We start from the raw sequence: 25,434 nt of genomic DNA, 5'->3' as shown, positions 1-25,434 counted from the left end.
CAAAGTGTAGCCAAGTGGCATCTCACTTTGATCTTCCTGTCCTACAGAGAAAGAAACTGAGATACGGTCCCTAGTCAGGCAGGCTGCTTCACTCCAGAGCTTGTGCTCTCAACCAGTGGCATCTGTGCCTCTGACTCTCCCTCGTGAGCAGGCCCTGGGGTGGGGTGGGACCACCCTCTCCCTCAGGCTGTCCGGCCCACAAGGCTCCGTGGCCACCCGACATCCACCCCATTTCCCTCTGGGAACGTAGCCTTGGAAGTCCAGGATCCTTTGGGATGTTGACTGACGGGGCGCATCCTGGTCGATTTCAGTGGGATGTCCCACGAGAAAAAGTAAAGCTGCTCTTCGCTTCCTCAGGTCAAGTTTTGAGGAAACTGAAGCCCTTGTGAATGCCGGGGCAAAGATCCAGCATCCCGTCACACGAGGGCTGGCCCCCAACCAAGAGCCACACTTGCAGGTGCCGGAGAAATCCTCCCAGAAGGAGCTGGAGGCCATGACCTTGGGCACCGCTTCAGACGCGATTGAAATTGTAAGTGGGGTCGGAGGGGCCCGAGATCGCTTGGGGTGAGGCCTGGGCCGGCTGAGTCCCATCACCAACGGGTCCAGGCCTTCAGAGCAATACTCATCCGGTACCAGGCGCGGGGCCCCACCCAGTCCCTGGACCACAGAAGCCAGCCTAGGAGACCCCCCTCCGTAGCCACGAGAGAGCTGTGACTCTCCATTTTCGCCAGTGGGGTTTTGCAAATTCTCACTTCTCTTGAAGTGCTTTATTTGCCTTCAGGGTTGTTGGTTTTCCACGTTAGTCCCTTGGGGCTCGACTGTTGGCTTTGGAGCCATGCTCGGTCTGTACCCTGCTTCTCCATGCTCCGTGGCAGGGGGCAGAGAATGGCAGGTCAGGGGCCACTCCTTTTGGGGAACAGTTGGCTTTCCTGGGCCTTGGTGATGGGAAATCCCTCCTGTGTATGGACCAGGGCTGTACCTCTCCCCTCCCAACCCCTGTGGAGCCTCGCAGAGCCAGCAGACCCCCTGAACATCTAATGGACCATCTTTGTAGGTGAATTTTGTGTGCATCTTTTTTTTAACTCCCTCTTAGCAGTCCCCAAGAGGGTTTGAGGCTGTTGACTTAGTTACCGTGAGTGTCAATTTTGTTGTTCTATATCAGCAGACCGTTCATTTATCTCATGCATCAAACACTTATCGAGCACCTACTGTGTGGCCGTTAGATACCGGGAAAATATTAGTAAGCAGAAAGAGAGTGGATGTGATCCAGCCATCTCTCAACTAGACACTATGGAAGGATTCATGCACGATTCAGTTTCTACACAGTTGGCTCCTGATGTTGAAGTCTTTGTAACCTACCCAGAGACCCGTTTTCATTTGCAATCATCTTCCCGTTATTTAGAAAACGACCTTTCCCAAAACCTTTGATGATATTTATACTTGGAGGTGTTTTCTTGATGACTTATATTATGTTTGGAAAACCCGTCAGCTGGCTTGTCTCACCCCAAGCCTTTGAAGTAAATAAGTAAATGGTAACTTTCCTCCCACCAATTGGTTAGGGGGTGAGGGTGGTGTGGAGTGGGAGGGTACGTACCTAACGCTGTGCTTCTGGGCAGGGCATTGGGCCTGTCAATCTCCAGATGCCCATCATCAGCATGTGGGAATCAGTCCAGATGAAAAGGGAAGTATTAGCACCTAACGAACACTCTCTTTAGTCTCAAGTCAGAAACGTCCAGCAAATAGGTGCATGGTCCTTGCTTGGAATCGATATCACTCTGTCTCCTCTATTTTTCCTCTGTGTCCTCTTCTGCCGGCCTTCAGACAGCTCCTGAGGGCTCCTTTGCCTCTGCTGACGCCCTCCTCAGCAGGCTAGCTCATCCAGCCTCTCTCTGTGGTGCGCTTGACTATCTGGAACCCGACTTAGCAGAAAAGAACCCCCCAGTATTTGCTCAGAAACTTCAGGTTTGTAGCCCACGTGTGACCTTTTGGGGAGTTTGTGAAAACCTCAGTAGAGCATGAACTCCGAACCCCACATGCAATGAGGCGGGATTTAAGGAGGTGTTACTGGAAATGCTCCACATGAAATCTCTCCCCCCCCCCCAAAAGACTGATGTATGGGTGTTCTTGATCCAAGACGCCAAGATGATATAAATTGTGTGATTACATACGGGACAACCCATTTATATTTCAATTTGGAAATTGGACCCAAACAGCCATTTTTCAGAAATTTTGATAGCCCCAAAAGCAGTTTCTGTGATTTATTCACGGAACCAAGGGTATTAGATCACCATCGCGCCCTGCTTTTTATATATATGGGAGAGCTAGCTCAGACTCCCAATGAGATAACATCTGGACTCGGCCTTACATCTGGAACCAAAACAATCAGCTGCTCTGTGCCTTTAATTTGACAGCTTAATTTGACATCCTCTACACTAAGACCTTCAGGGCAAACCTAGAGAGATCGTGAGCAGTCATTTGAGAATGCAAAACCATTCACGGAAATTGTCGGCCAACTTGACGTTAAACCAACGAAAGGAGAGAAACCGAAGGAAACAGTGCAGTAAAAATTTTGATCCCGTTTTAAAAATCGTGTCATATTTGACCACATGATACTTCCCGACAGACATTCCAAAGGGCAATTAGAAAGAAAGAAAGAAAGAGAAAAGAAATTAAACACTTATTTCATGATCTGCTGAGGTGTTAATTGTGAAAGAAAGCCAGAGCGTGTGTTTTTCCTGAGTACCTGTCATGACATCACGTGGCACATTCATTTCTTGGATGTGGAAAACATTGACATCCTGTCTTGGTGCATTTTCCCCCGCGGTTTGCTCACCCCCACCCCCCCCCCACCCTTGGGCAGGAGGAGTTAGAGTTTGCCGTCATGCGGATAGAAGCCCTGAAGCTGGCCAGGCAGATTGCCCTGGCCTCCCGTAGCCGCCAGGATACCAAGGTACGGGTTTGGTGCTGCCGTGCGCTGCCTCTTGAGAATGTGGTGTGGTCCAGAAGTTTGTTTGCTAACCATTGGCCAAGCAGGCAATGTCCGTATTCTACAAAGTGATCTAAAATGTTCTAAAAAGCCAAAAGCATAACTTGTGTAGACGCCGAGCTCACCCCTAAGATCCAGTTAAATCTGTGATGAAGGAAACAGCAGGTTGGTTGGTAAAGCTGGTTGAATGGGGGAAAATATGAGAAGCCGGTGTAGAGTCGGTGGAATAAAGAAGTCTAGAATCTTAATGCAGTCTTATTGTACGGTCCGATATAAAACTGGTTAATATTGGCTAAACAAGACAAATAGAAACTTTGAGGTTTTGTTTTCTGTAAAAATCACTTCTCTACTGAACATAAATAATTCACAACTTTTCTATTTTTATTTTAAGTTTCATTTATTTTTAGAGAGACAGAGAGCGGGTGAAGGACAGAGAGAGAGGGAGAGAGAGGGTCCCAAGCAGGCTCCGCATAGTCAGCTCAGAGAGAGCCCCGTGCGGGGCTTGAACTCCCAAACCGTGAGATCATTTGAGCCAAAATCAAGAGGCAGACAGTTAACGGACTGAGCCACCCAGGCGTCCCACAAGTTTTCTGTTTTTCTACAAGTTAATATCTAACTGTAATGAGACCGGATCCTAATCAATAGTAAATAGTGGAATCAAGACCTTCCTGAGACATTGGATTGATCCATAGGCCAGAGTCGATACAATTACTGAAAAGCAACCCTTTTCTGTAAAGGGCAGATGGTCAGTATTTTAGGCTTTCTGGGCCATCTGGTCTCTGTAACAACCACTCAACTCTGCCACTGTAGCTCAAGAACGACCACAGACAATATGTACATGAATGGGTATGGTGGCGTTCCAGTAAAACCCTTTTTACAGAATAGGACATTGGACCATTTGGCCCGCACACCGTAGTTGGCCACCCCTGCTCTAGAGTAGAGTATGATACTGACCGAGCATGCAGAAATCTTTGTGCCTGGCTTCCAAGTTTGGTGTAACTTTTCTTAACTGTTTGAACGAGTCGCCGAAGATGTGCAAAACTATGGCCCTGTGAGGTTCAGCCCAACCCTCGGGGCTGACAGTGAGCTGTGGTCTCCGAGGACCCGCTTCATGCTCACCCCCCACACTCCGCCCTGAGTTGGGCAGCCCAGTGCACTCTGTGGCCTTGAACGTGTTGATGAACCTCTCCGAGCCTCCGTTTTTCCAGCTGTAAGATGAGGCTACTAACAGCGAGTTTGCAGGTTGCTGTATAGATGATGTGTGTGGGACGGTGCCATGCCTGGCACACAGTAGGTGCGCAATGAATGAAAGCTGCTCTTGTCAGCTCACCTTCGCTTTTGCCTCTGATCTCACAGCTTCTCTGCTGTAGGGAGTCCAGGGCCCGTTTTACAGATGGGGAAGTGGAACCACGGAAACAGTCCAAAGCCTGACAGTGAGTCACTGACCCAGCAGGAACGAGGACTCCAGTCTCCAAATGGGAGCCCCTTTCCTGTCCGTCTCAATTAACAGCTCACTTGATATAGGATCAGAAGTTCATGTGGTGCTCCTGCCCACAGGGCCTCCCACGTGTGATTTCCCTGGAGCGAAGGAAGGGGGCTCCCTCCCAGAGACATCGCTCACAGAGAGAAGGTGGTCATACTGTGTGTGTCCAGACTGGGAACACTGGGACCCAGGGCAGGGACGAGAATGTTAACACACATTGCTGATGTCCTTGTTCTCATGGTCAACCCAGAAGCTTGGATTTAATTTCCACGAGAAAGATTTTTAGAAAGCATTAAGCAGTGATGATTTTTTTCCCCATTAGATTTATTTCTTGATATTCTTGGGTAGTGGCCTGAGGACAGAATGAATTGCTTCAAGTTTGGCCACTGTAAATGTAGTATATTCCTGTCCAGCAGTTTGAGGCAGAATTGAGCATGTTCTAGTAAGAGTTCAGATTGAGTGTGAAATGTTCTGGAAAGTCTCGTACCCCTGCCTCCTTCTTCCAAGGGTGCATCAGACATGACAGTCGGCAAGTAATTGATTGGCTGGCTGTTGACTTCTGTCAATTACAGCCTATTCTCAGACCATGTGTCCCGATTTCCATATAGAAAATACTGTCACCTGACTCTACTGCGTGTGGGTCAAGAGACGGCCCCAGCCACCTCCTTATGTATTTCAGAAGAGTATGCTAAAAGAAACATTCCTGGGGGTAGAACTGTCTTGGAGCGTAAGGAACATTTTTCTCTGCTGTAGTAACTTGTACCGCTTTTTTGGGTTTCTGTGGGTTTCTCGTTCATGTAGACGCTTGATTGCCCCTTTACTGCTTTGGAAATTGCTGATGTATAGAAAGAGAAACAGCAGCTGTGTATCCAATTTGCTCTTTTTTCCTGCCCATAAATTTCAGCTGCAGGTGACATAGCCCAGTCTTTTTGGCAGCATGGTCTTAAACTGTTGCTAACACAAAAATGAAATCACTTGGAATGAAAAGAAATCACTTGGAGGGATGAAAAGCCACATGAAATATGGTGGCGGTGATTTCTGGTTGCTCCTTCAAGCAGCTTCACTTTACATTTCCCTTTAGACCAAAAGCCAGCTGCGCTGACCTTCGAAGGTCTGCAGTGGGGTTTCCTGTCTCATTAGTCAGAAGATGTTAGAAACGGGGAAGACTCCTTGGGGCCGGGGTGTGGGGCTGTAGCTCCTTAGCGTTTTTCTTCCACCCCCCTTCTGGCCGAAGTGAATTCGATCGTAACCTCCTGGGGTTATTAATCTGACCAGGGTGGCCAGCTGTGCGGTACAGCCGCCCCGAGTGTAACCAGGATAGATAGAGCGTAAATGGCCTGTCTGTGTGGCTTTTGCAAAGCGATACAAGGCATGCGAGGGGGTGGATTTCATCTCTGTGCGTAACGGATACTGGTTGCAATCCCTGAAGCCGTTGGCCTTTCTGGTTGAGGGGACCCAAATACGAAGACCGAAGGAAGTGTGTGGGTAACGTAGGAATAAGGATCATGTAAATGACAAGCTTCAGGACCGGAGGAAGTCCTAGAAACAGGCCCCTTAGGGAGGCAAAGGGTGCCGATCCCCAGTGCAGCGTTGGATTCCTCCACGAGTCCTGGCTGATAAAGGCAGACGCCTGGGTTTTATGTCGGCAGGAGAAGTTGGCAGGTCTGGGGCAACCTGTGCGGGCGAATGGCCTGACGTCATAGGCTCCTTCTCTCGTGCTTTGTCCGGAAACCACCCACCACCCCCGACATTAATAACCAGCACGATGCCCGAAAGCTGCAAGAACAGTCTGGAGAGCAGAGACAGAGGGCTGGCCTGGGGGTTCACCCCGTATTTGCCAGTTTGGGGAGTTTGCGGTCATCGCCTGCAGCCTGTGTGGAGAGGGGCTGAGGCCACGTCTTGACTCAGTGGGAAGGAGCGACCAGTCACTGGCTGGTGGCACCTCTTGTGGGAGCGGATGAGGGCACACACCGAGTGTCATCCTGAGCTCAAAGCCTGCAAATTTGGATGCAGCAGCTCCAACGAGGGGCCCCACCTGGCTCTACCCCCAACGTCCCAACCTGTGCCCCCTCTCCATGACCTTGACCCAGCTTGCCCTGGGCTCCCAGCCTGACCTACACTCCTGGCCCCCACCCTGTGCACGCGTCTCCCACAGCTCTTGGGGACAGCTGGCTCCCAGACACGGATCCCACCTTGCTTCCCTTGAGGCCTGGAGACAGGGAACCGGCCACAACGACTGTGAGCCTGGGTGCGTGGCAGGGCCGTGAGGCCAGAAGGGCCCCAGGCATGAGGTCTGCGGGTCTGACTGGTGGCAGTGCCACCAGAGGGTCCCATCAGGAACCAGGATCTGAGTGAGTGGATTGAGGGGCCGCAAGCTGATTCCAAAGGCTCCTGCTTTTTCTGAGTTGGGGCCATTTCACATGTTACCACTCTGTGATTTCTCCTGGCTTTGGGGCTTCTCCAAAGCTGCAGTGAGTGGGGGTCTCTGCAAGAGGAACAAAGCTTAATCTAAGCCCGATGTTAAAATATCAGCGAGACACAAGCCTATTTCAGTTAGCAATAGTTTTTGGTTGTAAGAGAAAACAGGAGTGTGTACCTTGGATTTCATTAACATGCAGATACCGCAGGCAGTAATTCAAATGGATTCTGAAGTCATCTGTTCCTTTATTGAAAACACCAGGTGGCCGGGATGAAAGGTGATAGTGAATCACTGTATGTGGTGCTAACCATTGTGTTTACTTAGCAAGCTCATTAATTGATTTATATTTCATTCCCTTCCTTGTTGTACAAAGGACTCAGGCAGCTTCAAGAGCATCAGTTCCTGCAACGGTCGGATTTCAATTCTGCCCTGTCCGATGAAGTTAGTTTTAGTCCATTTCCCCTCGCGCTTCACAGAGCTCTCTTACTTGGAGTCAGAACTGGATCTCATTCTGGGAAACCTTTTGGCCAAATCACTTCGACCCTCCCATTTTTTCATCTTCCAGAGGACCAGGATGAGTGGATGCTGTCCAGTGTTCCTTCCACTTTGAAATTTTATTCTAATTATGTTTTCAAAGGGCACTTTACTTAAAAAGTGACAGGAACAGGTTTTTTTTCATCGTCTTCAGTATCTTGTGTTCATGAATTTTCTCCGTAAATACAAATAGAGTCTTATTGTCTAGGTGTAATTGTGTCTTTACTTCCTGAGAAGTTTCCCATGTGACAAGTAGAGCCTTGAAAACATTTCAAACAGCAGAGATTCACCCATGCACGGGAGAGGCTCCGTAGCTCTGATCTGGTGGCATGCTTTTTTCTGCGAGATCAGCCTGCCAGCTCCTGGGTTTTGCTCAAATGTCCTGCACTGGAGGCTTCTTTAGGACCCGAGGAAGGAAAGATCGTGGCATCCCACTAGACACCAGAGTATCACCAGGGTCTGGTAGAACAGGGGGCCGTGTGCTCCCCTCTCTGAGTGATCATCCGGGGCCCACTGCAGAGGGAGCCCAAACGCTCAACACCAGGCAGGGGCAGCGAAACCCAAGCCCGCTTCTGGGACAACCAAAACCATGGCTGTGCATGTATATGACTAACTGGCCCTAACTCTGTCATCTCCAGTCCTATCCATTAAATTTCTGCCTGAGCTTTCTAAGTTATTTCAAGTTCATTTCCTCTGATGCTCTAGCGGGGGGTAAGCAGGCCTGTTCGTGGGATGGAAGAGAGAGAGCCTTCGGGTGCGCCCCCCGCCCCCGCACCGTCGGGTCTTTAACCTTACCTGCTTCCGCTTATAAGACCAGTCCTCCCCGTACTTTCTGCACATCCCTCTTTCGACTCCAGCAGGGTAGAGCTGTGTTCCCTGCCCACGTCTCATGAATTTCCCCAGGAACCTGCAGTCCCACCCTGACTGGCTCCCCACCATGACACTTCACATCGCGTTGGACTCTAGTCCCCAGGGGTGGTGGTTTGCTTGGGCATCCGTGACGGTGTCAGGAGGTTAATGCATAGGACTGAGAGTGTGCTTGCTTGGTTTGGTGTCTCTGACAAAAGGACTAGACTACCAGCCCCGGCTGCACCGTTGACCATGCTCCTAACTCCGCATCTCAAGTGTGTTGGAAATGGCTGAGCTTTTTGGTGCAAAGGGAGGAAGAGTAACGGTGGTCCTCCCCTCCCTCCCAGGAGGCTGGTGACTGCCCTGTCCAGTCAAACCAGTGTCAGTTGTGGGAGAGGGCAGGGAATCCCACCACCTGTTGAGGGTCTTACCAGCCAGTGGGGATATTGTCAGCAATCCGGTTTTCGGTTTTGCCGTCGACACAGCAGACTTCAGGCGATGTAACTGCAAAGGAACCCTTCCCTTGGGGCATCCGCAAACTAGCTTTCGAAGGTGACGTTGGTTGATAGCCACGGTAGGCCCTAAGCTTTGTGTGAACATATCCTTTCAAACGGGGCTGAACGAATGTTCCCCGAATTGAAATGCAGACAGTCTTGCAACACTGATCAGATCTGCAGTTATTCAAAACTAGGCAAATGGAGATTAGAATTCAGCATCGTTCGCCATCAGGCTTTTATTTTGGGAGCGGAGCCCGCCGGAAAACAGCCTTGGTTCTTAAGCGCTGTGCCTAAATGCCTCTGCGTCTGATAAATGGCAGTGATAAGCAGGCACCAGACATGTTTGACTCCGAAAGCTGGGAGTTGGGGAGGCCTCTGCCATTAGCCCCTTTGTCTGCCTGTGCAGGTGCAAAACGATCGATTTCCATAGATTGTATCCGGCCTTTCCCCACTCATCAGTCTGAGCATTTTCTCATACTTTTGATGTTCTTTGTTTCAAAACCATACAACTGACCCACTCACGAGGGGGTGAATGCAAATCCTCTGTCCTATGCGTGATACTAACGTGTTTTTTTTTTTCTAATTAAAAACCATCCCACAGAGAGAAGCTGGTCACCCAACAGATGTCTCCATCTCTAAAACAGCCTTGTACTCCCGCATCGGGACGGCCGAGGTGGACAAGCCCGCAGGCCTTTTATTCCAGCAGCCTGACCTGGACTCCGCACTCCGGATCGCCAGAGCAGAGGTACTGTGTGGCATGCGTGAGGCTTGGAGGAGGGCAGCTCTGGTCGCCCCGGGAAAGGCTCCAGTCTCTGCCACGCGTAAATAAAATTATATTTACACCCATGGTCCACAAAGCCAGCATCTTTGGACACAGACTGTATTCTGCAACCATTGCAGACAGAGGCGGGTAGCAGACGGGCTTTGATCTTCCTGGACACCATTGTTTAATGAGCCTCTATGGCCTTGTTTGATTTATAACAAAAAGCATATGCCTTTTAGTTGCTCCCTGGTGGGCATTGCGGAAGTCTGATATCTGGCTTATTTCTGTCTCACGCTCTGGGGAAGTTCTCGGAGTCCAATTATTGTTTGGTGTGGGAAGTTCTAATTCTACATTTATTCAGTGTTTCCTTCTTGGTCTGCGAATCGCTCAGATCTGAATTCACTCCTCTGGAGCTCACCTTTCTCTTTCCTCCCTGATGCCAGATCATAACCAAGGAGAGCGAAGTCTCGGAGTGGAAGGCTAAATACGAAGAAAGCAGGCGGGAGGTGATGGAAATGAGGTCAGTTGTGGTGCTTCCTGGCCCCTGGGGCATGGCCCACCTGTGGTCTCATAGCAGCTGGAGCTGCTGTGGCCCATGAACCAGGTCTTCCCAAGAGTCACCTGTTCTTTAAGAGACAGGGTTTATATTTTCGCAAAAGCATTTTTCGTCATGGTACTCTTATGAAAATATCATGCACCTGAGCTAAATATTGCAAACAAATAAATACCTGTGCGATGAAAAACAAATCTCTCTCCCACCCAGTCTCCAATTCCACTCCCCTCAGGTAGCTGCTATCCACCGTTTCTGGTATATCCTTCCAAGAATTTTCCATTTCTTCCTTTTTTTTTTTCTGAAGTTTATTTATGTAGTTTGAGAGAGAGAGAGAGCATGAGCAGGGGAGGAGCAGAGAAGAGGGGGGAGAGAGAATCCCAAGCAGGCTGTCAGTGCAGAGCCCGACATGGGGGCTCGATCTCAGAAATTGTGAGATCATGATCTGAGCTGAAATCAAGAGTCAGATGCTTAACCGACTGAGCCATCCAGGCACCGCTCTTTTTTTTTTTTTTTTTTTTTAATTTATTTTAGAGAGAGAGAGTGGGGGAGAAAGAAGGGCAGAGGGAGAGAGAGAATCCCCTAACGCAGGGCTCCATCCCATGACCCTGGGATCATGATCTGAGCCAAAATCACAAGTCGGACACTCAACCGACTGAGCCACCCAGGCGCCCCAAGAATTTTCTATTTCTGATTGCAAATGTGTGAATGTGTCTATACAGACTCCATTTTTCTTCCAAAGTGGGGAGTAGAACTGTACATTATCCTGTATTCTCTTTTAACATTGTAAAAAATCTGTTTAATGTTTTTATTTATTTGTGAGACAGAGAGAGACAGAGCATGAGCAGGGGAGGGGCAGAGAGAGAGGGAGACACAGAATCCGAAGCAGGCTCCAGGCTCTGAGCTGTCAGCACAGAGCCCGATGCAGGGCTCAAACTCACAGACTGTGAGATCATCACCTGAGCTGAAGTCATAACCCGCTTAACCGACTGAGCCACCCAGGCGCCCCTCTCTTTTAACATTGTAAATCTTGGACAGATTTTTATACAACTGGACCTTATTGTGTAACAGGTTTAATGGTCCTTGTATGGTTCTAACAAAGTGAACTTCACCAGTCTCCGTGGATAAGCAGTTGGGTTACCTCCGGAATTTTGTCTGAATGATTTATTTCCATTTGCTGCATTGGTATTAGAAGTGTAACAGCCACCACATCTTAAGTGCCTATCACATCACGTGCCATGTGCTGTGTTTCTGGCACACGGTCTCTGTTGCTCCCCAGGCCCCTCAAGAAGTGATCATCAGCCCCATCTGACAGTGGAAGGGCTCAGAGAGGTCAGGTGACTTGTCCAAGGTCCCGGAGCTTCTAGTTAGAAGAATGTGAATTTGAATCCACCTTTCTGGTCATAAAACCCCAACTCTTTCCACTGTACCCAGGGGCCTGCCTCCCTCGTCATGTCTGACGGACCTTTTTGCCTTTCATTTTCCTTCGTGATTCATCGTCATCTTAGAGACTAAGAAACCATGTCTTGGGCTAGAACTTACCCTTGGGATGTGATCTTAAAAATGGTATGGCCAAGTGGCGTTTTTAAGAAACTTGGACCCAAGCCTTGGCCCGGGCCATCCCAGGTTAGTGAGCACTGCCCGGGGCTCCGGCTGTTGCCGGGTCTGAGAACCGCTCCTGGGAACACAGTTCATCTCTCCACACACCAGCCTTTCTTCAGCACAAGCTGAACTGACACATGGGTTTTCCAGTCTCAAGGGAAGAGATGAGAGATCGTTTTGAACGAGACGAAAGATCTGGTGCTATATTGAAAATCCTCAATAGGCTTGCTTCGTTTTTGAGTCTCAGAGTTTGGGAATAAGGGAAAAATAGATGAGTTTTTAAAAATTGGTTGAATTAGTTCATTTAGAGGGCGCTTGATTGCAATAGTCGCTGCTGGTTGATTATCAGAATCGGCTGCATTCCTGGCTACGGTTTTAAGTAGCAAATTATTTAGGGTAGTCGGATCCCCTGTTTTCTAGGTCAAATATTATCTTCCTGGAAATTCTCCTATTAGTCCCTTCTTCCTACTGATGCTTTCTGTGACCGCTTCTGGAGGTTAATCCGAGCGTGCTGTTTCACACATTCACACTGAGGCCCTGCGGTGGCGTCATTTGAAAATTTCTCTCCTTTATCTCTCTCTCTCTCTCTCTCTCTCTCTTTTTTTTTTTTTTTTTTTCCCAGTAGGGGAGTAGAGGAGGGAACAACATGGCTTTCATTTTTTGCCTGCCCTGAAAATGAAAGCAGGGCATGCTGGGAAGGCTAGAAGCTCCATCCCTGATTCGTTTTGCGTCCTCGAGAGGAGCTGTACCTCTGGGGGCTCCAGGGAGTGCTGTTGACTAACCAGTGTGGCGGGACTCCGGTGTCACCAGCCGACACAGCCGCACTCGTGTTTGAAGGCCCAGCTGTCCACCTTGGAGCCAGACCAGACCAGGTGACAGTCAGGCTCTGCTTCCTAGCTGCTTTGGGGCCTGTTCCCTAACTCTGTAAGCTGACTTCCCGCCTCTGTGGAGAAGGGTGAATCACAGCACCTCGAGGCGTAAGGGGTATGAAAAGGCTCCAGAGTCGGATGTCTGGATGCGGAGCCAAGCTCGGCCGCTTTGTAGCCCTGGGATTCTGAAAAGGTTCCTGCGTCACCCTGTGCCTCAGTATCCCCATCAGCAATCCTGGCGGCAATCAGGCACCACTTCACTGTGAGGAAGAAAGAGCTGCAAATACAGTGCCACCGAAGCGGCTTCGGGCCCCTGGTCTCCCTGCACCTCTGGAAGGACACATCCCGCACCCGCTGTGGTCCAGTGATGGGTTCAGGTGGGGCAGCCTCAGGGGGTCCATCGCTGTTTTGTGACTCAGGGGTACAAGGAGGTATTGTTTAATTACAGAAAACGCAAAGTGCTTCTGTGTAGGTAGGATTCAGAAAGAACCCATGTGGGCTCATGTCGCGGTCACCTTTTTTGTTGTGGGTTGGCTTTGGTCGAGGCGCTGTCCTTGGGGCCAAGGTCAAGAAGCCAGGGACAGACACCCAGCAGCTGCGACGCCTTTAGACTCTGTAGAATGCCTTCTGCTTTCACTGGTCTGTTAACCTCATTCAGTTCTCCCACGGCCCTGAAAGTCAGGGTCCAGGCTAATCCTCAACCATACCAGGGAGTCAGCTGAGTCCCCAGTGTCTGTGACCAACCTGTCTGAGCCACTCAGCTGGGAGAGGCAGGGCCAGTTGGAATCAGGGCCGTTCTGGGCTCTCCTGTGGAGATTAACTGTTGGATAATGTAGGTGAAACTCTCAAGTCTTTTTTGAGAGGTTCCTTCCAGAAGGTTGACTTTCAAGAGAGGGGGGGCTTCTTCACTCCTGGGTCCTTCCACCTGGGGGCAGCAGTGAGACAGTCTTACAAGCTGGGAATCTTCGTGCTTTTGTGTAGCTGAGGTTTCTTGAGGCTATCCAAGAAGTGCTGCTGTTCCTTCTTCCCCCGTCTGCCCCCATCCCCATCATAGGTGACTAAGTACTGGCCCCTGGGCCGTGAGGAGCTTCTGCTCATGTACTGTGATGCCAGACGTGTGAGACGTTTTAGAAGATTCAGATAAAATGTCTTCAAGTTCGGAGGAGAAATCAGGGAAGGCTTCCTGGAGGAGATGGCATTTGAATTGGACCTTGAGAAGCAGACAAGACTATGAGAGGTGGAAGTAGAGAGGTGAAGTGAACAACACGGGCAGGGTCACGGAGGTGGAAAATCCCAGAGCCGGCAAAAACTCATTTGCTCTCATTGAACCACTTTGTTCATGAGATGGCAGGGAAGGAGGTAAGGTTGATGAAAGCGATCAGGCTCAGGTTCTGGAAGGCTTTGATTGTCAGGCTGAAGGGTCGACCTTATGTTTTTTCCTCAGTGAGCAGTAGGGATGCATCGAAGGTTTTGCCCAGGGGCATGTTGTGTTCAGAGTCATGTACTAGGAAAATTGACTTATTTGGGTATGTAAGAAGAGGGGCGGGGTTGGAGGTGCACCTAGAGGTGTGAACCAACTGTGACAAATAAGACTTGTCCCCTAGGGGCGGCTGGGTGGCTCCATCTGCTAAGCATCCGACTCTGAGTTTCAGCTCAGGTCATGGTCTCACGGTTTGTGAGTTCAAGCCCCCCATCGGGCTCCACACTAAGAGTACAGAGCCTGCTTGGGACTCTCTCTCTCTCTCTCTCTCTCTCTCTCTCTCTCTCTCTGTGTCTCTCTCTCTCTCTCTCTCTGCCCCTCCCCCACTTGCACGCTCTCTCTCTCTCTCTCCTTGCTCTCAAAATAAATAAATAAACTTTAAGAAAAAAAATAAGACTCGGTCAGGCTGCTGTGTCCAGCACGGGGACCCTACTGTCAATTAGAAACCATTCTGTTGTCACAGTTCCAACGTATTTTTACTTCCCTTACAGGAAAATAGTGGCTGAGTATGAGAAGACCATCGCTCAGATGATAGGTAGGTGTCCTGACTGGCGGCCTCGAGCCTCCCCGAGGCTTCTGAACCACGGGGGGGAGGGCTTTGAAGTTAGACGCTCCGAGTGTGTTCATCTTCGGCCCCTCTTAGAACATGAAGTCCTTCAGGGAGGGACCGATGTTAGTGTGTGTGCTGCTAAAGTGACCGCTTTTCACCGAGGGACCAGAGCATCCCAGAATGTGAGCCTGGGGGCCTCCTGGAAACACCTGCTAGAATGTTCCTTAGCACCATTCGTGCCTGTGGGAAGCCATGGCAGTTACCTCAATGGCCACCATCGAGCCAGGACTTGCCCACTTCATGGGGAAAGAGGTTTGGGTTGGTTCCTAGGGTGTTTGGGGGATTTCTTGGCTCATGAGAGGGACGAAGAATCAAATCCCTCAACTCTAACTTAGACTCAAGGGACAAAATACTCAGCCTTCACGCAGGGTTCTAGGGCAAGGACGTTGGAACGCGTGGCAGTCCTGCCTGCCCCACCCCCCGCCCCCCTGCGCGTTACCTGATCTCACGGGGATGGGCATTGACTCAGAATCCGTCTTCGCACCCCTGGCAGCCGGTCCTGACACTGCTTTGGCCTCCAATAAAAAATGGCCTCAAGTGGCAAGTTCTACACCCCCTGGCACTTAAAAAAAAAAAAAAAAAAGAAGAAGAAGAAGAATGGGAAAAGAGCTCACAGAAGTGCTAAGCCCATTTTCACACTAATGATCACTATTCAAAAACGATGCTATGACTTGGCAGGGGCGGGGGAGATTTTTATTTATTTATTTTATTTTATTTGCTTAGGTCCAGGATACCAGTTTAAAAAAAAAAAAAATCTTTTACTCCTGAGGACACATGGGATAAAAGCCCCAGCTCACTGCACACCAGTTTCTGTGTCGAAGCTGGCTGGGTTAACAGATGATTCCTCTCTCTCTCAAACATTTGGGTCTGAGTCATGCTACCACACCTCTAGCTTGTCCCAAGATAAATATGAGAGCAGCCTTGGGAATGGTGAAGAGGCTGACAACTGAGGGCTTTCTATTCAGAGGGGCTTTAATTTTGATTTATTACAACAGAGGCCGTTTCTCCCAGATCTCAGGGAGAGTCCATTTGGGTGTTTCTAAGGATCAGCTCGTGGCGTATGGTTTCTATCGAATGAAACCTCTTTATTAAATTGGTATACGAATTTATGAATACATACGGATGAGATATTAAAAAAAAAAAACCTCTTGGAACCAAAGCTGCCTGTAAAAGTGGTCAGGAAGGAGGATTTATGTCTTCCAATATACAGTGTTTGACACACTGAGCACAGTGTGGCCTCCTGGAGTCTTAGGTTGTGAAAACGTCACTCAGACCTACCGTGGCTCATCTGGAAATATCCTTCTGCATCTCAGAGTCCTACATTGTTATTTTTGCCCTTGGTCCAAGGTTGAGATGGGGGTAAAAGGGCAGGAGCCTCTGCCCCTGAGAGAATGCCGTCCGGAGCCACCTGCTAGCACTCGGCTGGCTATTTTTGATACAAGTAGACATTCGTTCCCTCTTAAACACCGAAGAGTAAGAATCTCTCTCCCTGGCGCAAGTGGCCCGTCCCTGCTGGACAGAAAGGTTACTCAGCTCTGACTTCCTTGCAGCCTATTTGCCGGTGGGAGTAGTTCGGAGAACATTTCAATTCTAGGCAGGTTGAGTGGGTGGAGCTCAGACCGCAGGCGTTAAGGCTACGCACCCCCAGCCCCCCACCCCCCTCCCCCGGGGAGACCTGGTATGTTTGGCCGAAGGGTCCCTCTCTTCAAGAGCTGTGATCTCACCCCTGTGAGCATTTTCCTGTTTGGGGGTGTTTGAGCGCTGCCGGAGGCCCTGTGAGCGCCCTCCGGTGTCCCTAGCTGCAGGCAGCACTGTCACCCAGGGTGACGCATGTCCCGTCCTGGTTCCCCGTCCTCGGGCACCTTCACCAGCCCCTTTTCAGACCTTGTTCATCAGCTGGCACGTCTGTGGCTGTCACCTGTCAGTCACTACTGCACGGCATTGATGAGGGCCACCGCAGATTTCCAGGTCCTTGTGTCCTTGCAGACAATGGCGTGGGGCTGAGGCACAGCCAGGACTCCCTGTCACTGCGGGCGGGACCCGCCTTCTTGCTGGGCAGGCTGTGGGTCCCCATACGTGGAAACATACCAGCCTCCTCTCTCTCTTCTTCTCCTTTGCACCCGCCTACCCAGCATCCCTGGTGGGAGGGAAAAACTCAAGCTCCAGGAGCTTGGCAGTTCAGGCAGAATGAACATTGGTAGCGTTTTGAAGTCAAAACTTCACCCCACCTGCGCCAGCCCCTCCTGGCTGCAGCCCGGCTCTCTGGCTTCCATGTAACCGTCACAAACGTTCCACGCCAGCGTGACATGTGTCCTGCCATCGTCGTCCGTTCTCGTCACATGTTACTAAAGAGAATATGCTCTTGAGTTCGGAGACTGCGTACTTAGGATTCAGAACAAAAAAAGACCTCTGTGCTTTTCTGCATTCCAGGTTGTTGCAGTTGATTTTTTTTCTGCTTTCCTAACAACTGCCCTGATTATCTGTTTTGCTTCCATTTTCTGTTGCTTCTTGCCCTTTGCTTGCAAAACACACAGGCAAGCCTGGTAAGTAAACGCTTCTTCACCTAACGTGACACCTGCCCATTGCAACCCGTGTCTGTCTGTTTGTTTGTTTGTTTCTGTTTTTGTTACTTTTGCTATTGTGTATTTGCCGCATTCCCCCTCCCCCGAAAAACATGGTTTAATAATGTTTTGCCTGCAAAAAGAAAAACAAAACAGAAAAATCTCCAAGGGCATTGTTTTGTTGTTGAGTCTGGAGCATTTTGAGTTTGGGGCTGATTTCCTGATGTGAAGAACCTGACTGCGTGTGTAATTTGCAAGAAGATTTGTGGCGCATTCTCACCTCCTCCGTCTCCTGGGAACCGGGAAATTTCTATTTTTACAAGCCTTTTGGGGGGAGGGCAGGAAACCTGAGGCAAGCTAAGTCTCAGATCCAGGAAATCAGATGGACTCTGTTTGATAAATGGCTTTTTACAAGCCAAGTGAAATGTATACGTGGCCTCAGATCAGCCCCGGAATGTGCATTGTACCATGTGCCGAGGACTAAGGAAGCAGCTAAAACGTAATAAAAACAAGCGTTCGGTTACTGGAGCATCGTTTCTTTTAGGAGTCTGGGCGCAGCAAGATTGCGGGCGGTTCTTTTCTCGCCGTGTGTTAAAAAGCTCCCCCTCCGTGAGTGATTGATGCGACATCACGCCAGTTTGGGGGTGCCCGTGATGCTGTTGATGATGGGTCACTGATCCTGGGTTCTTATTATGTCACAGGCTTCATACACATTTTCACTTAATCTTCCCTGAAATGCCACGAGATAAGTAATGTGAACCCCTCTTTCAGCTCAGGAGGCTGAGACTCCTAGAGGTTAAAAACCCTGCCCAAGGCAGCAGAGCTGGTGAGTGTCAGAGCCAGGACGGAACCTGGGCAGTCGAGAGTCTGGCGCCTGGGTCCTTCCTCTCTGCCCCGGCAGCGGGGGCTCTGGAGGCAGGGGTGGAGGTACATCAGACATCTTCCGGGTCTGTGGCTCTCCAAGCGTGACCTCTGGATCAGCCGCTTTAGCATCATCGGGGAACTAGTCACAGATGCAGATTCTCGGCCCCACCGCAGACCTGCCAGATCAGAACTCACTGGGTGGGGCGCTGCTGTCTGTGTTTAAACAAGCCCCCGCTGATTCAGGTGCACGTTCATGTGTGACAACCCCTTCATTTTGGAAATGAGGCCCTGAGCCCCCGAGAGTCAGGACTCTTGAATGAGTTTGTATCACAGCCGAAGCTAAAACCCAGGATGTGGTTCCCCTGTCCTGAGCCCTTTCCCTCCACAGCATGCAACAAGAATACACCTAACTTTAGGAGACAGGACAGTGCCGATCCGCCAGGAACACAAGGGAAAGAACCCAGAGCAGCGTCCCTCTGCTTTTTTTTTTTTTTTTTTTAAGTTTTTACTTAAATTCCAGTTAGTTAAAATACAGTGCAATATTAGCTTCAGGTGTAAAAATGCTTCGATACAATACCCAGTGCTCATCACAAGTGCACCCCTTTCTTTGAAGGGAGCTTCCTCCTTCCAGGTCTGTTACTAACAGGCTCGTGGAGAGAGATGGTTATGAGCATGGCTTGGGGTTTGGATTGCCAGGTTCTGCTCGTTCATTCACAGCACGGATGTGTTGAGGCACCCTGTGAGTCAGGCGCTGTCCTAGGCTCTGGGATTAAAGATGTGGACAAAGCAAGACTTAAGACCCTGCCCTCACGCAGCGTGCACTCTAGGCAGACAGCTGGCGCACACCTGTGTGCATGCATGTCTGACCGCTGCTGGGAAGAGAATGGACTGGAAAGTAGGGAGGAGGCGTTTCCCGCAGGTGCTCAGGAAGGCGCCTCTGGGGAGGTGGCCTGGTGTCAGGAACCCGAGTGAGTGGGGAGCCGTGGACGTTCACGGTAGAATGGTAGTGGGGGTCAGAGGACAGAGCAGTTCCTTTTACTAGGCTCAGCCACTCCGAACTGGGCCAGAATTCTTAGGTACATAACTGAGAAAGTCACTTTGATGGAAAGAGCTCCATTTTTGTCGGAGTTAAAACATTTGCTGTGTCCAAGGAAATGTCCGTTTCTGTGCGAAGCAGAATTTCAGGGCTGGTGGTTATGTGGGCCTCGGTTCATGGGATGTTTTAAGGGTGAAACCTTTTTCTTTTCCAATAACCGTGTCTTTATGTCGATAATACCTAGAAAGACCTGTTCCTCGGAGCCCAGACTCCTATACCTTTTTATCTTGCTCAACACAAAATTCAGTAGTGATTTTTTCCCCACCTTATGGATCTGTTGGCCACCGTCAACCACATAGCATCCCTGGGGCCTCGAATGTCGATTTTGGGGGGTCTGCATTGATCGGGTTGAAGACGGTGGCTGGTTTCCATCCCTTCTAACACTGCAAAGGCCCAGGTCTGCGATGCTGGGGCTGTGGGGGGTTTTGTGCCTTCAGAGACGGTCTGGGTGGGCTCGGGGAGCGGGTCCGTCCCAAGTCTGGGATGCCCCGTGCTTAGACTGACTTGCGATCTGAGGCCTCGGCTGCCTCTGAGACCAGGCTGGGATGCACCGGTCCCATCGTCTGTTCTTTGTGTCTCTTGCCAGAGGATGAGCAGAGGGAGAAGTCAGTCTCCCACCAGACTGTCCAGCAGCTGGTCCTGGAGAAGGAGCAAGCCCTGGCCGACCTGAACTCCGTGGAGAAATCTCTGGCCGATCTCTTCAGGAGATACGAGAAGATGAAGGAGGTCCTTGAAGGCTTCCGCAAGGTGTGTGTGTGTGTCGGGGCTGAGCAGGGGGCCGGACGTGCGGGGCGGGAGGAGGAGGCGCAGGTTGAGAGAATGCACAGGGAACTGGACTTGGCTGTCCAGCGTTCTACCCGCATCAGGGAGTTCTTGGGGTTCCCAGCACCTGGGCTGTCCCTTCTGTGGGTACGACCTCTGTCCTCTGTCGTGTCAGAATGAAGAAGTGCTGAAGAAATGTGCCCAGGAGTACCTGTCCCGGGTGAAGAAAGAGGAGCAGAGGTACCAGGCCCTGAAGGTGCATGCAGAGGAAAAGCTGGACAGGTAATGCGGCCTCAGGTCTGCTCCCAAAGACCTCTCGGCACCCCCTGCCGAGGCAGGCTGGGAGCTCCAATCACCCCACGGACCCTGGCTTAGAAAAAGCAGATAATCCCTCTGTGTTTTTTCAGTGTGACTTGTGATAACAGTGTCCTCGGCATCTTGATAAGTGGAGCGTGCGTGTTGTAATCTCCAGGGCACCCACCCAAAGCATTTTGGCCTCATGGGAATGGGGGTTGGGGGCAGGGTGGGGGTGCTCCTGGGTTCCTAAGCAGGCCCCCGCTGGTACAGGAACTGGATCCAGGCCGTTCCCACCGCCCAGAGCTGAGAGGAGGAAGGTGGGAAGGGTCTCCGGGGAAGGGTGATCTTTTCTGAGCACCGCCGCCCCGCCCCCCACCTTGTGTCCGTAGGGCCAACGCCGAGATCGCGCAGGTCCGAGGCAAGGCCCAGCAGGAGCAGGCTGCCTACCAGGCCAGTCTGCGGAAGGAGCAGCTTCGTGTGGACGCTCTGGAGAGGACACTGGAGCAGAAGGTAACAGCCGACGGCCGGTGGGGCTGGTCAGACCCTCAGATCAGCAGAGGCTGGGGTTTCCTGCGGCCTCCGCGGCTCCCGGGACAGGTGTATGCCTCGTGAGCGTACGCTTGTTCTCCATCCGGAAGATCCAGTGTGAGGCCAGCCCTGTTACTGTCCTCTCTGCTCTTCCTGGAATTGCCGTCCGCTTGGGTGTTTGCTGCTGGTTTTCGCTCCCTTTTCGGCATCCATTCATTTGTCACACATCTACTGAAAAATCTCGATGTGCTGGGCATTGTACTTCGCCCTGCATCTAGACGCTTACCGGTGGGGGAATCGGGTAACCACCAGAGGCCAGGGGCAGATGCAGAGAACGGGCCACGTTGGGGTCGAAAGGTCCCCCAGATGTCCGCCTGCTTCCACGGATGGGGGGGACCCTCCTGAGGTCCCTTAGCTTGTCCTGATTTCCGGTCTAGCACTCAGTCCACTGCACACACCCTCTCCCCGGGTGTCCAAATGAGAAGCCCCTTCCGCCCAAGAGCCGAATCTGGGTAAGTGTGGGCCAGGCAGTCTCCCTCCCTGAGTGTGTTTCCAGAACAAACCCATTATGGTTGATCCACTGAGCCTTCGGAGTCCCCTGGATGGTTATCCGAGAACCCAGTGGCCTGGGGTAGCATCACTTCACCTGCATTTGGGCCTTAATGGGTAGTCACGGTTGGGGCGGGGGTGTCCTTTGGGGGCCAATGGCACCAGTGCCATCGCATGGTGCTGGGTCCACAGTCTTCCTGGCTGTCCAGAATTCAGCACTAGAAAACCCACATTCCAGATCATTCTTGTTCTTTGCCTTTTCTTTTTGGGATGAAGACAAGTGGCCGCCAGACAGAATTGTATTTTTAAAAAAGAAAGAAGGAAAAAGTCTGGACGGTGCCAAATACCCCAGGTCTGTTCAACCGCCTCGATTTTCCAGGCTCTGCTCCGCGTTCCTAGCAGTAAGCACAGAGTCAGGTCCAGCATTTACTCATTCTGTCTGTATTTTTTGAGCGGCACTGCATTGTTAGTGTTAAGTGGGTGTTTACTTTTAAAGATTTAAAAAAAATTTTTTAATGTTTATTAATTTTTGAGAGTGAGAGACAGCATGAGCAGAGGAGGGGCAGAGAGAGAGAGACACACACACACACACAGAATCCAAAACAGGCTCCAGGCTCCGAGCCATCAGCACAGAGCCCGATGCAGGGCTCAAACTCACGAACCATGAGATCGTGACCTGAGCTGAAGTCGGACACTTACCCGACTGAGCCACCCAGGCGCCCCGAGTGGGTGTTTATTTTTTATTCTTTGAATGTTGATAATCCATGTGTGGCATATTGGGTGACTCCTGAAAAGTGGAATACTCCTTTAAGTTAAAGACCACATTCCCCCCAGCATTTTGGGCACTAAGGCAGTTGGGCATCAGATGTTTCTAGGTGGAAAATGCAGCAGTATGTTTGTTCCCTTCTGTTTGCATCAGGATTCGATGGTGTTTGCACTGTATCCTGGTGTCAGCAAAAACAGTAGAGGTAAAACCCGAGTCAGGATAGATGTTTTCTAGGCAACCTGGCCTGTTGAGACTCTTCCATTGCCAAATGAAGGTAATGATAAACGTTCTGGCAAACTAGAAAACACGGAAGACGGCGAGGTGGGGTGCACCGTTTTGGAGAACAGAAAAGATACAAATAGATCTGCAGCCATCTGAGACTAAAACTGAGGAAACACGGATTTATCCCGAATTCTTCCCTACGGGACTCTGAGATCCAGAAGGGACGGTCTCTGTTTTAAAGAGATTCAGAAGCATTATCCTCTCCCCCCCCCCCACCCCACCTCCCCACCAGGCAGTTCTGAAGTGAGGGCGCTGGGCATTTTGCCCAGTCAGGGTGCTGGAAAGGCTGGTGCCCAGTGAGCTGAGCTGCGTGGTGGCTGTTTGCTAGGCAGTGGGCCGATGCTGCAAAGACGGAGCTTGGAGAACCTCCAGGAGTCCATAGCGGGTCCGCCAGTGCCTCTCAGCCATCAGTCGCTGGACGTTACGCCAAATAAGTGAGATAGCAAAGCCGTCTAGGAGCCAGGCCGGCCTCAGTCTGTGCTCCAGGCTTGGAGCCTGGCCAGCTGTGTGACCTTCCGTTAAGCGCGACGCGTAACCTCTCTGAGCCTCCGTTTCCTCACTGAAACGTGGAAATAACAGTGGCTCCCACGAAGGGACTGTTGTGGGAACCGAGTGGGGCCACTGCCCGGGGTGTGTTCGGCGTGGTGCCTGGCACACAGGAAGCGTGCTGGTAAGATGAAAAGTTATCCTGGGCGGCCCCAGCAGCCGCGGGTTGGCGAGAATAGTAATTTCAGGATGAGCGGCCAGTGCGGCGTTCCTGCAGGGCACCCCTCTTCCCTCAGGCATCTCCGCGCCTCTGAGAACGGAGCTCTCAGGGCTGTGAATCCGAGCAGGGGGTGAGCCGGGGTGACCTTCCGGGTGGGGCTGTCTCCCGGCGGGGGCTGGTGGCTGAACTGCAGTGAGGATTGAATTCCTCTTCCACTAAGAAGGCCCGGCTCTTCCCAAGCAGTGACACTCAGGGGTGGCACCCGGAGCCCATCCCGGAAAGCACGGGACACGCGGCTCCAAGCTGGACCAGGAGGTTCTGAGGTTTCCAAAGAAGGGTCTTGGGCTAGCCCCAGGGGAGAGGCTTGAGGTTGAGGCTCCCCGTCCACGGGGACCTCGAAAAAGTGGCTGTGGTGTGTTCCTGGGATACCGATCCAGCCCCCTTGGCGAGGGCCGTTCGAGATGGGCCACCGAAGCAGGTCGGCATCAGGGCAGAGCCACACCTGCCTTTGAACGGACTCATCCCGTCGGATCCCCGTTCCCCGGACAGTGTTGTCTGCTGGTCGGTGCGGGCTGAGCATGTGGTCGGCTCCCCCCCCCCCCCCACCGGCTTTGGCACACGGGCAGAGCGTGCGTGGCACGAGGGAACCTGGAGCATCTCGCATCTGCCCCTGCCCCTCTCCCCACCTCCCCATATCCGCAGCACCCCCTCGTCTCGCAACCTCTAAATGCTAGAGACCCTATTCAAGTAGGATTGCTCAATGCTTCCTGGTGACCTTTCTCAAAAAAAAGCCACCAAAGAGCTCAGCCTGGACCGTCCTTTCATGTCCGCATCCCTCAGAGGCAAATGAAAGAAAGAGAACCAATGCTTGCTTCAGTCCCTACTGCGTGCCGGTCACTGCTGGGGAGCTTTGCATTCTGACCGCATTCCTTTCTCAGACAGATGTTATCATCCACATTTCAGAGATAAGGACACCAAGGCTCAGAAAGGTTGCGTGAGTTGCTCAGGGTCACAGCTAGCGCTTGGATGTGTGCTTTGATTCATCCCTCGTACCGCTTTGGAGAATTTCAGGGGGACCAAGAAGCCTGGGGCACCCGGGCCCCTGGAAAGCCCAGAGACCATTCTGCTGGGCTTGATTTCAGGCAGCCAGGAGATTTCAGCAGCCTTTTCTTTTCTGTTTTGTCTTCGCTTTCAGAATAAAGAGATAGAGGAACTCACCAAGATTTGTGATGAACTGATTGCCAAAATGGGGAAAAGCTAACTTTGAACCGAATGTTTGGACTTGACCATTGCGTGCAATATGACCGTCGGCACACTGCCGTCCTTCCAGCGACGCGGACAGGTTCTGTTTTCACTTTTTCGTATGCACTACTGTATTTCCTTTCTAAACGACATTGATTTGATTGTATGCAGTACCAAGGAGACTATCAGAATTTCTTGCTATTGGTTTGCATTTTCTTAGTATAAATTCATAGCAAGTTGACCTCAGAGTTCCTGTATCAGGGAGATTGTCTGATTCTCTAATAAAAGACAAACCGCTGACCTTGGCCTTGCCCTCTGTACATGAGTTCCCAGGGTGAGCGGCTTTTGGATTTAATATGAACTTGTACAGCTTGCACAGGGACTCTTGCCTTAAGGAGTGTAAACTTGATCTGCGTTTGCTGATTTGTGTTAAAAAAAAATGCATGTTTCAAATAAAATTCTCTATTGTAAATAAATTTTTTTCTTTGGATCTTGGCAGTAAGCGTGGCTATGATTTCTTTTCTGGGAAGGGTTGGGTCTTTTCTCGCCTTTGTTAGAAATCATATCAGATCTGGCCCTTTCCTCCTCTCTGTCTGGCTCACTTCTTCGTCCGTAGATTTAAATAACATTTCCTTCGTTATCGTGGCTGTTTGTAGGTTGGAAGCTAAGGAGAAGTATTGGTTTGCTATTTTTTAAATGCTTATGGGAGTGTATTGAATTAGCTTAGATTTGGTTTTTACAAACGCTTTCTGAGTTTTGGCGGGAAAGTCTATTTTCCTTTACTGGCTCGGGGAAGTTGCACGCTGTCCCTCTTCCTATGCATTCTTTTAGTGTGTGACCATCAACCCTGAAACATGGCCCAGTTCCCTCTAAAGGACCAGCCCCAGGCGAGCGGTTACCCACAGGAGACAGGTAGTGAGGCCAGTTGGGAGATGACGGCCGGATGCACCGGCTGTAGATTCTTTAACGGCTCCTGACTTTCTCCCAGCTTATAGGTTGGGCAGTGAGAGGGTGGGAAGGTATCTTAGTTTCCTAAAATTGCCACCACATCACATATTAGCAGCTTAAAACAGTAGAAATGTATTCTCTCGCCGTTCTGGAGGCCAGAAGTCCCAAATCTGAGCATCAGTGGGGTTTTT

The 25,434-nt window shown here is 50.8% G+C and overlaps 1 protein-coding gene across 1 annotated transcript; it reads left to right on the top strand.

Annotated features, from left to right (window-relative positions):
- Positions 1–292: 292 nt before the first annotated feature.
- Positions 293–24,563, top strand: LOC115527058 (transforming acidic coiled-coil-containing protein 2-like; the record flags this gene model as incomplete). Its single annotated transcript, XM_030334441.1, has 10 exons — positions 293–529; positions 1,822–1,962; positions 2,861–2,950; positions 9,370–9,513; positions 9,975–10,051; positions 14,524–14,567; positions 19,750–19,910; positions 20,101–20,207; positions 20,612–20,732; positions 24,249–24,563. Coding segments are annotated over 10 exons (1,188 nt in total), but the record flags the coding sequence as incomplete, so codon positions are not given.
- Positions 24,564–25,434: the final 871 nt, after the last annotated feature.

The sequence above is a fragment of the Lynx canadensis genome, chromosome D2 (assembly GCF_007474595.2).
Source record: "Lynx canadensis isolate LIC74 chromosome D2, mLynCan4.pri.v2, whole genome shotgun sequence".
Lineage (NCBI taxonomy): Eukaryota > Metazoa > Chordata > Mammalia > Carnivora > Felidae > Lynx > Lynx canadensis.
This window is presented reverse-complemented; position numbering and strand designations above follow the sequence as displayed.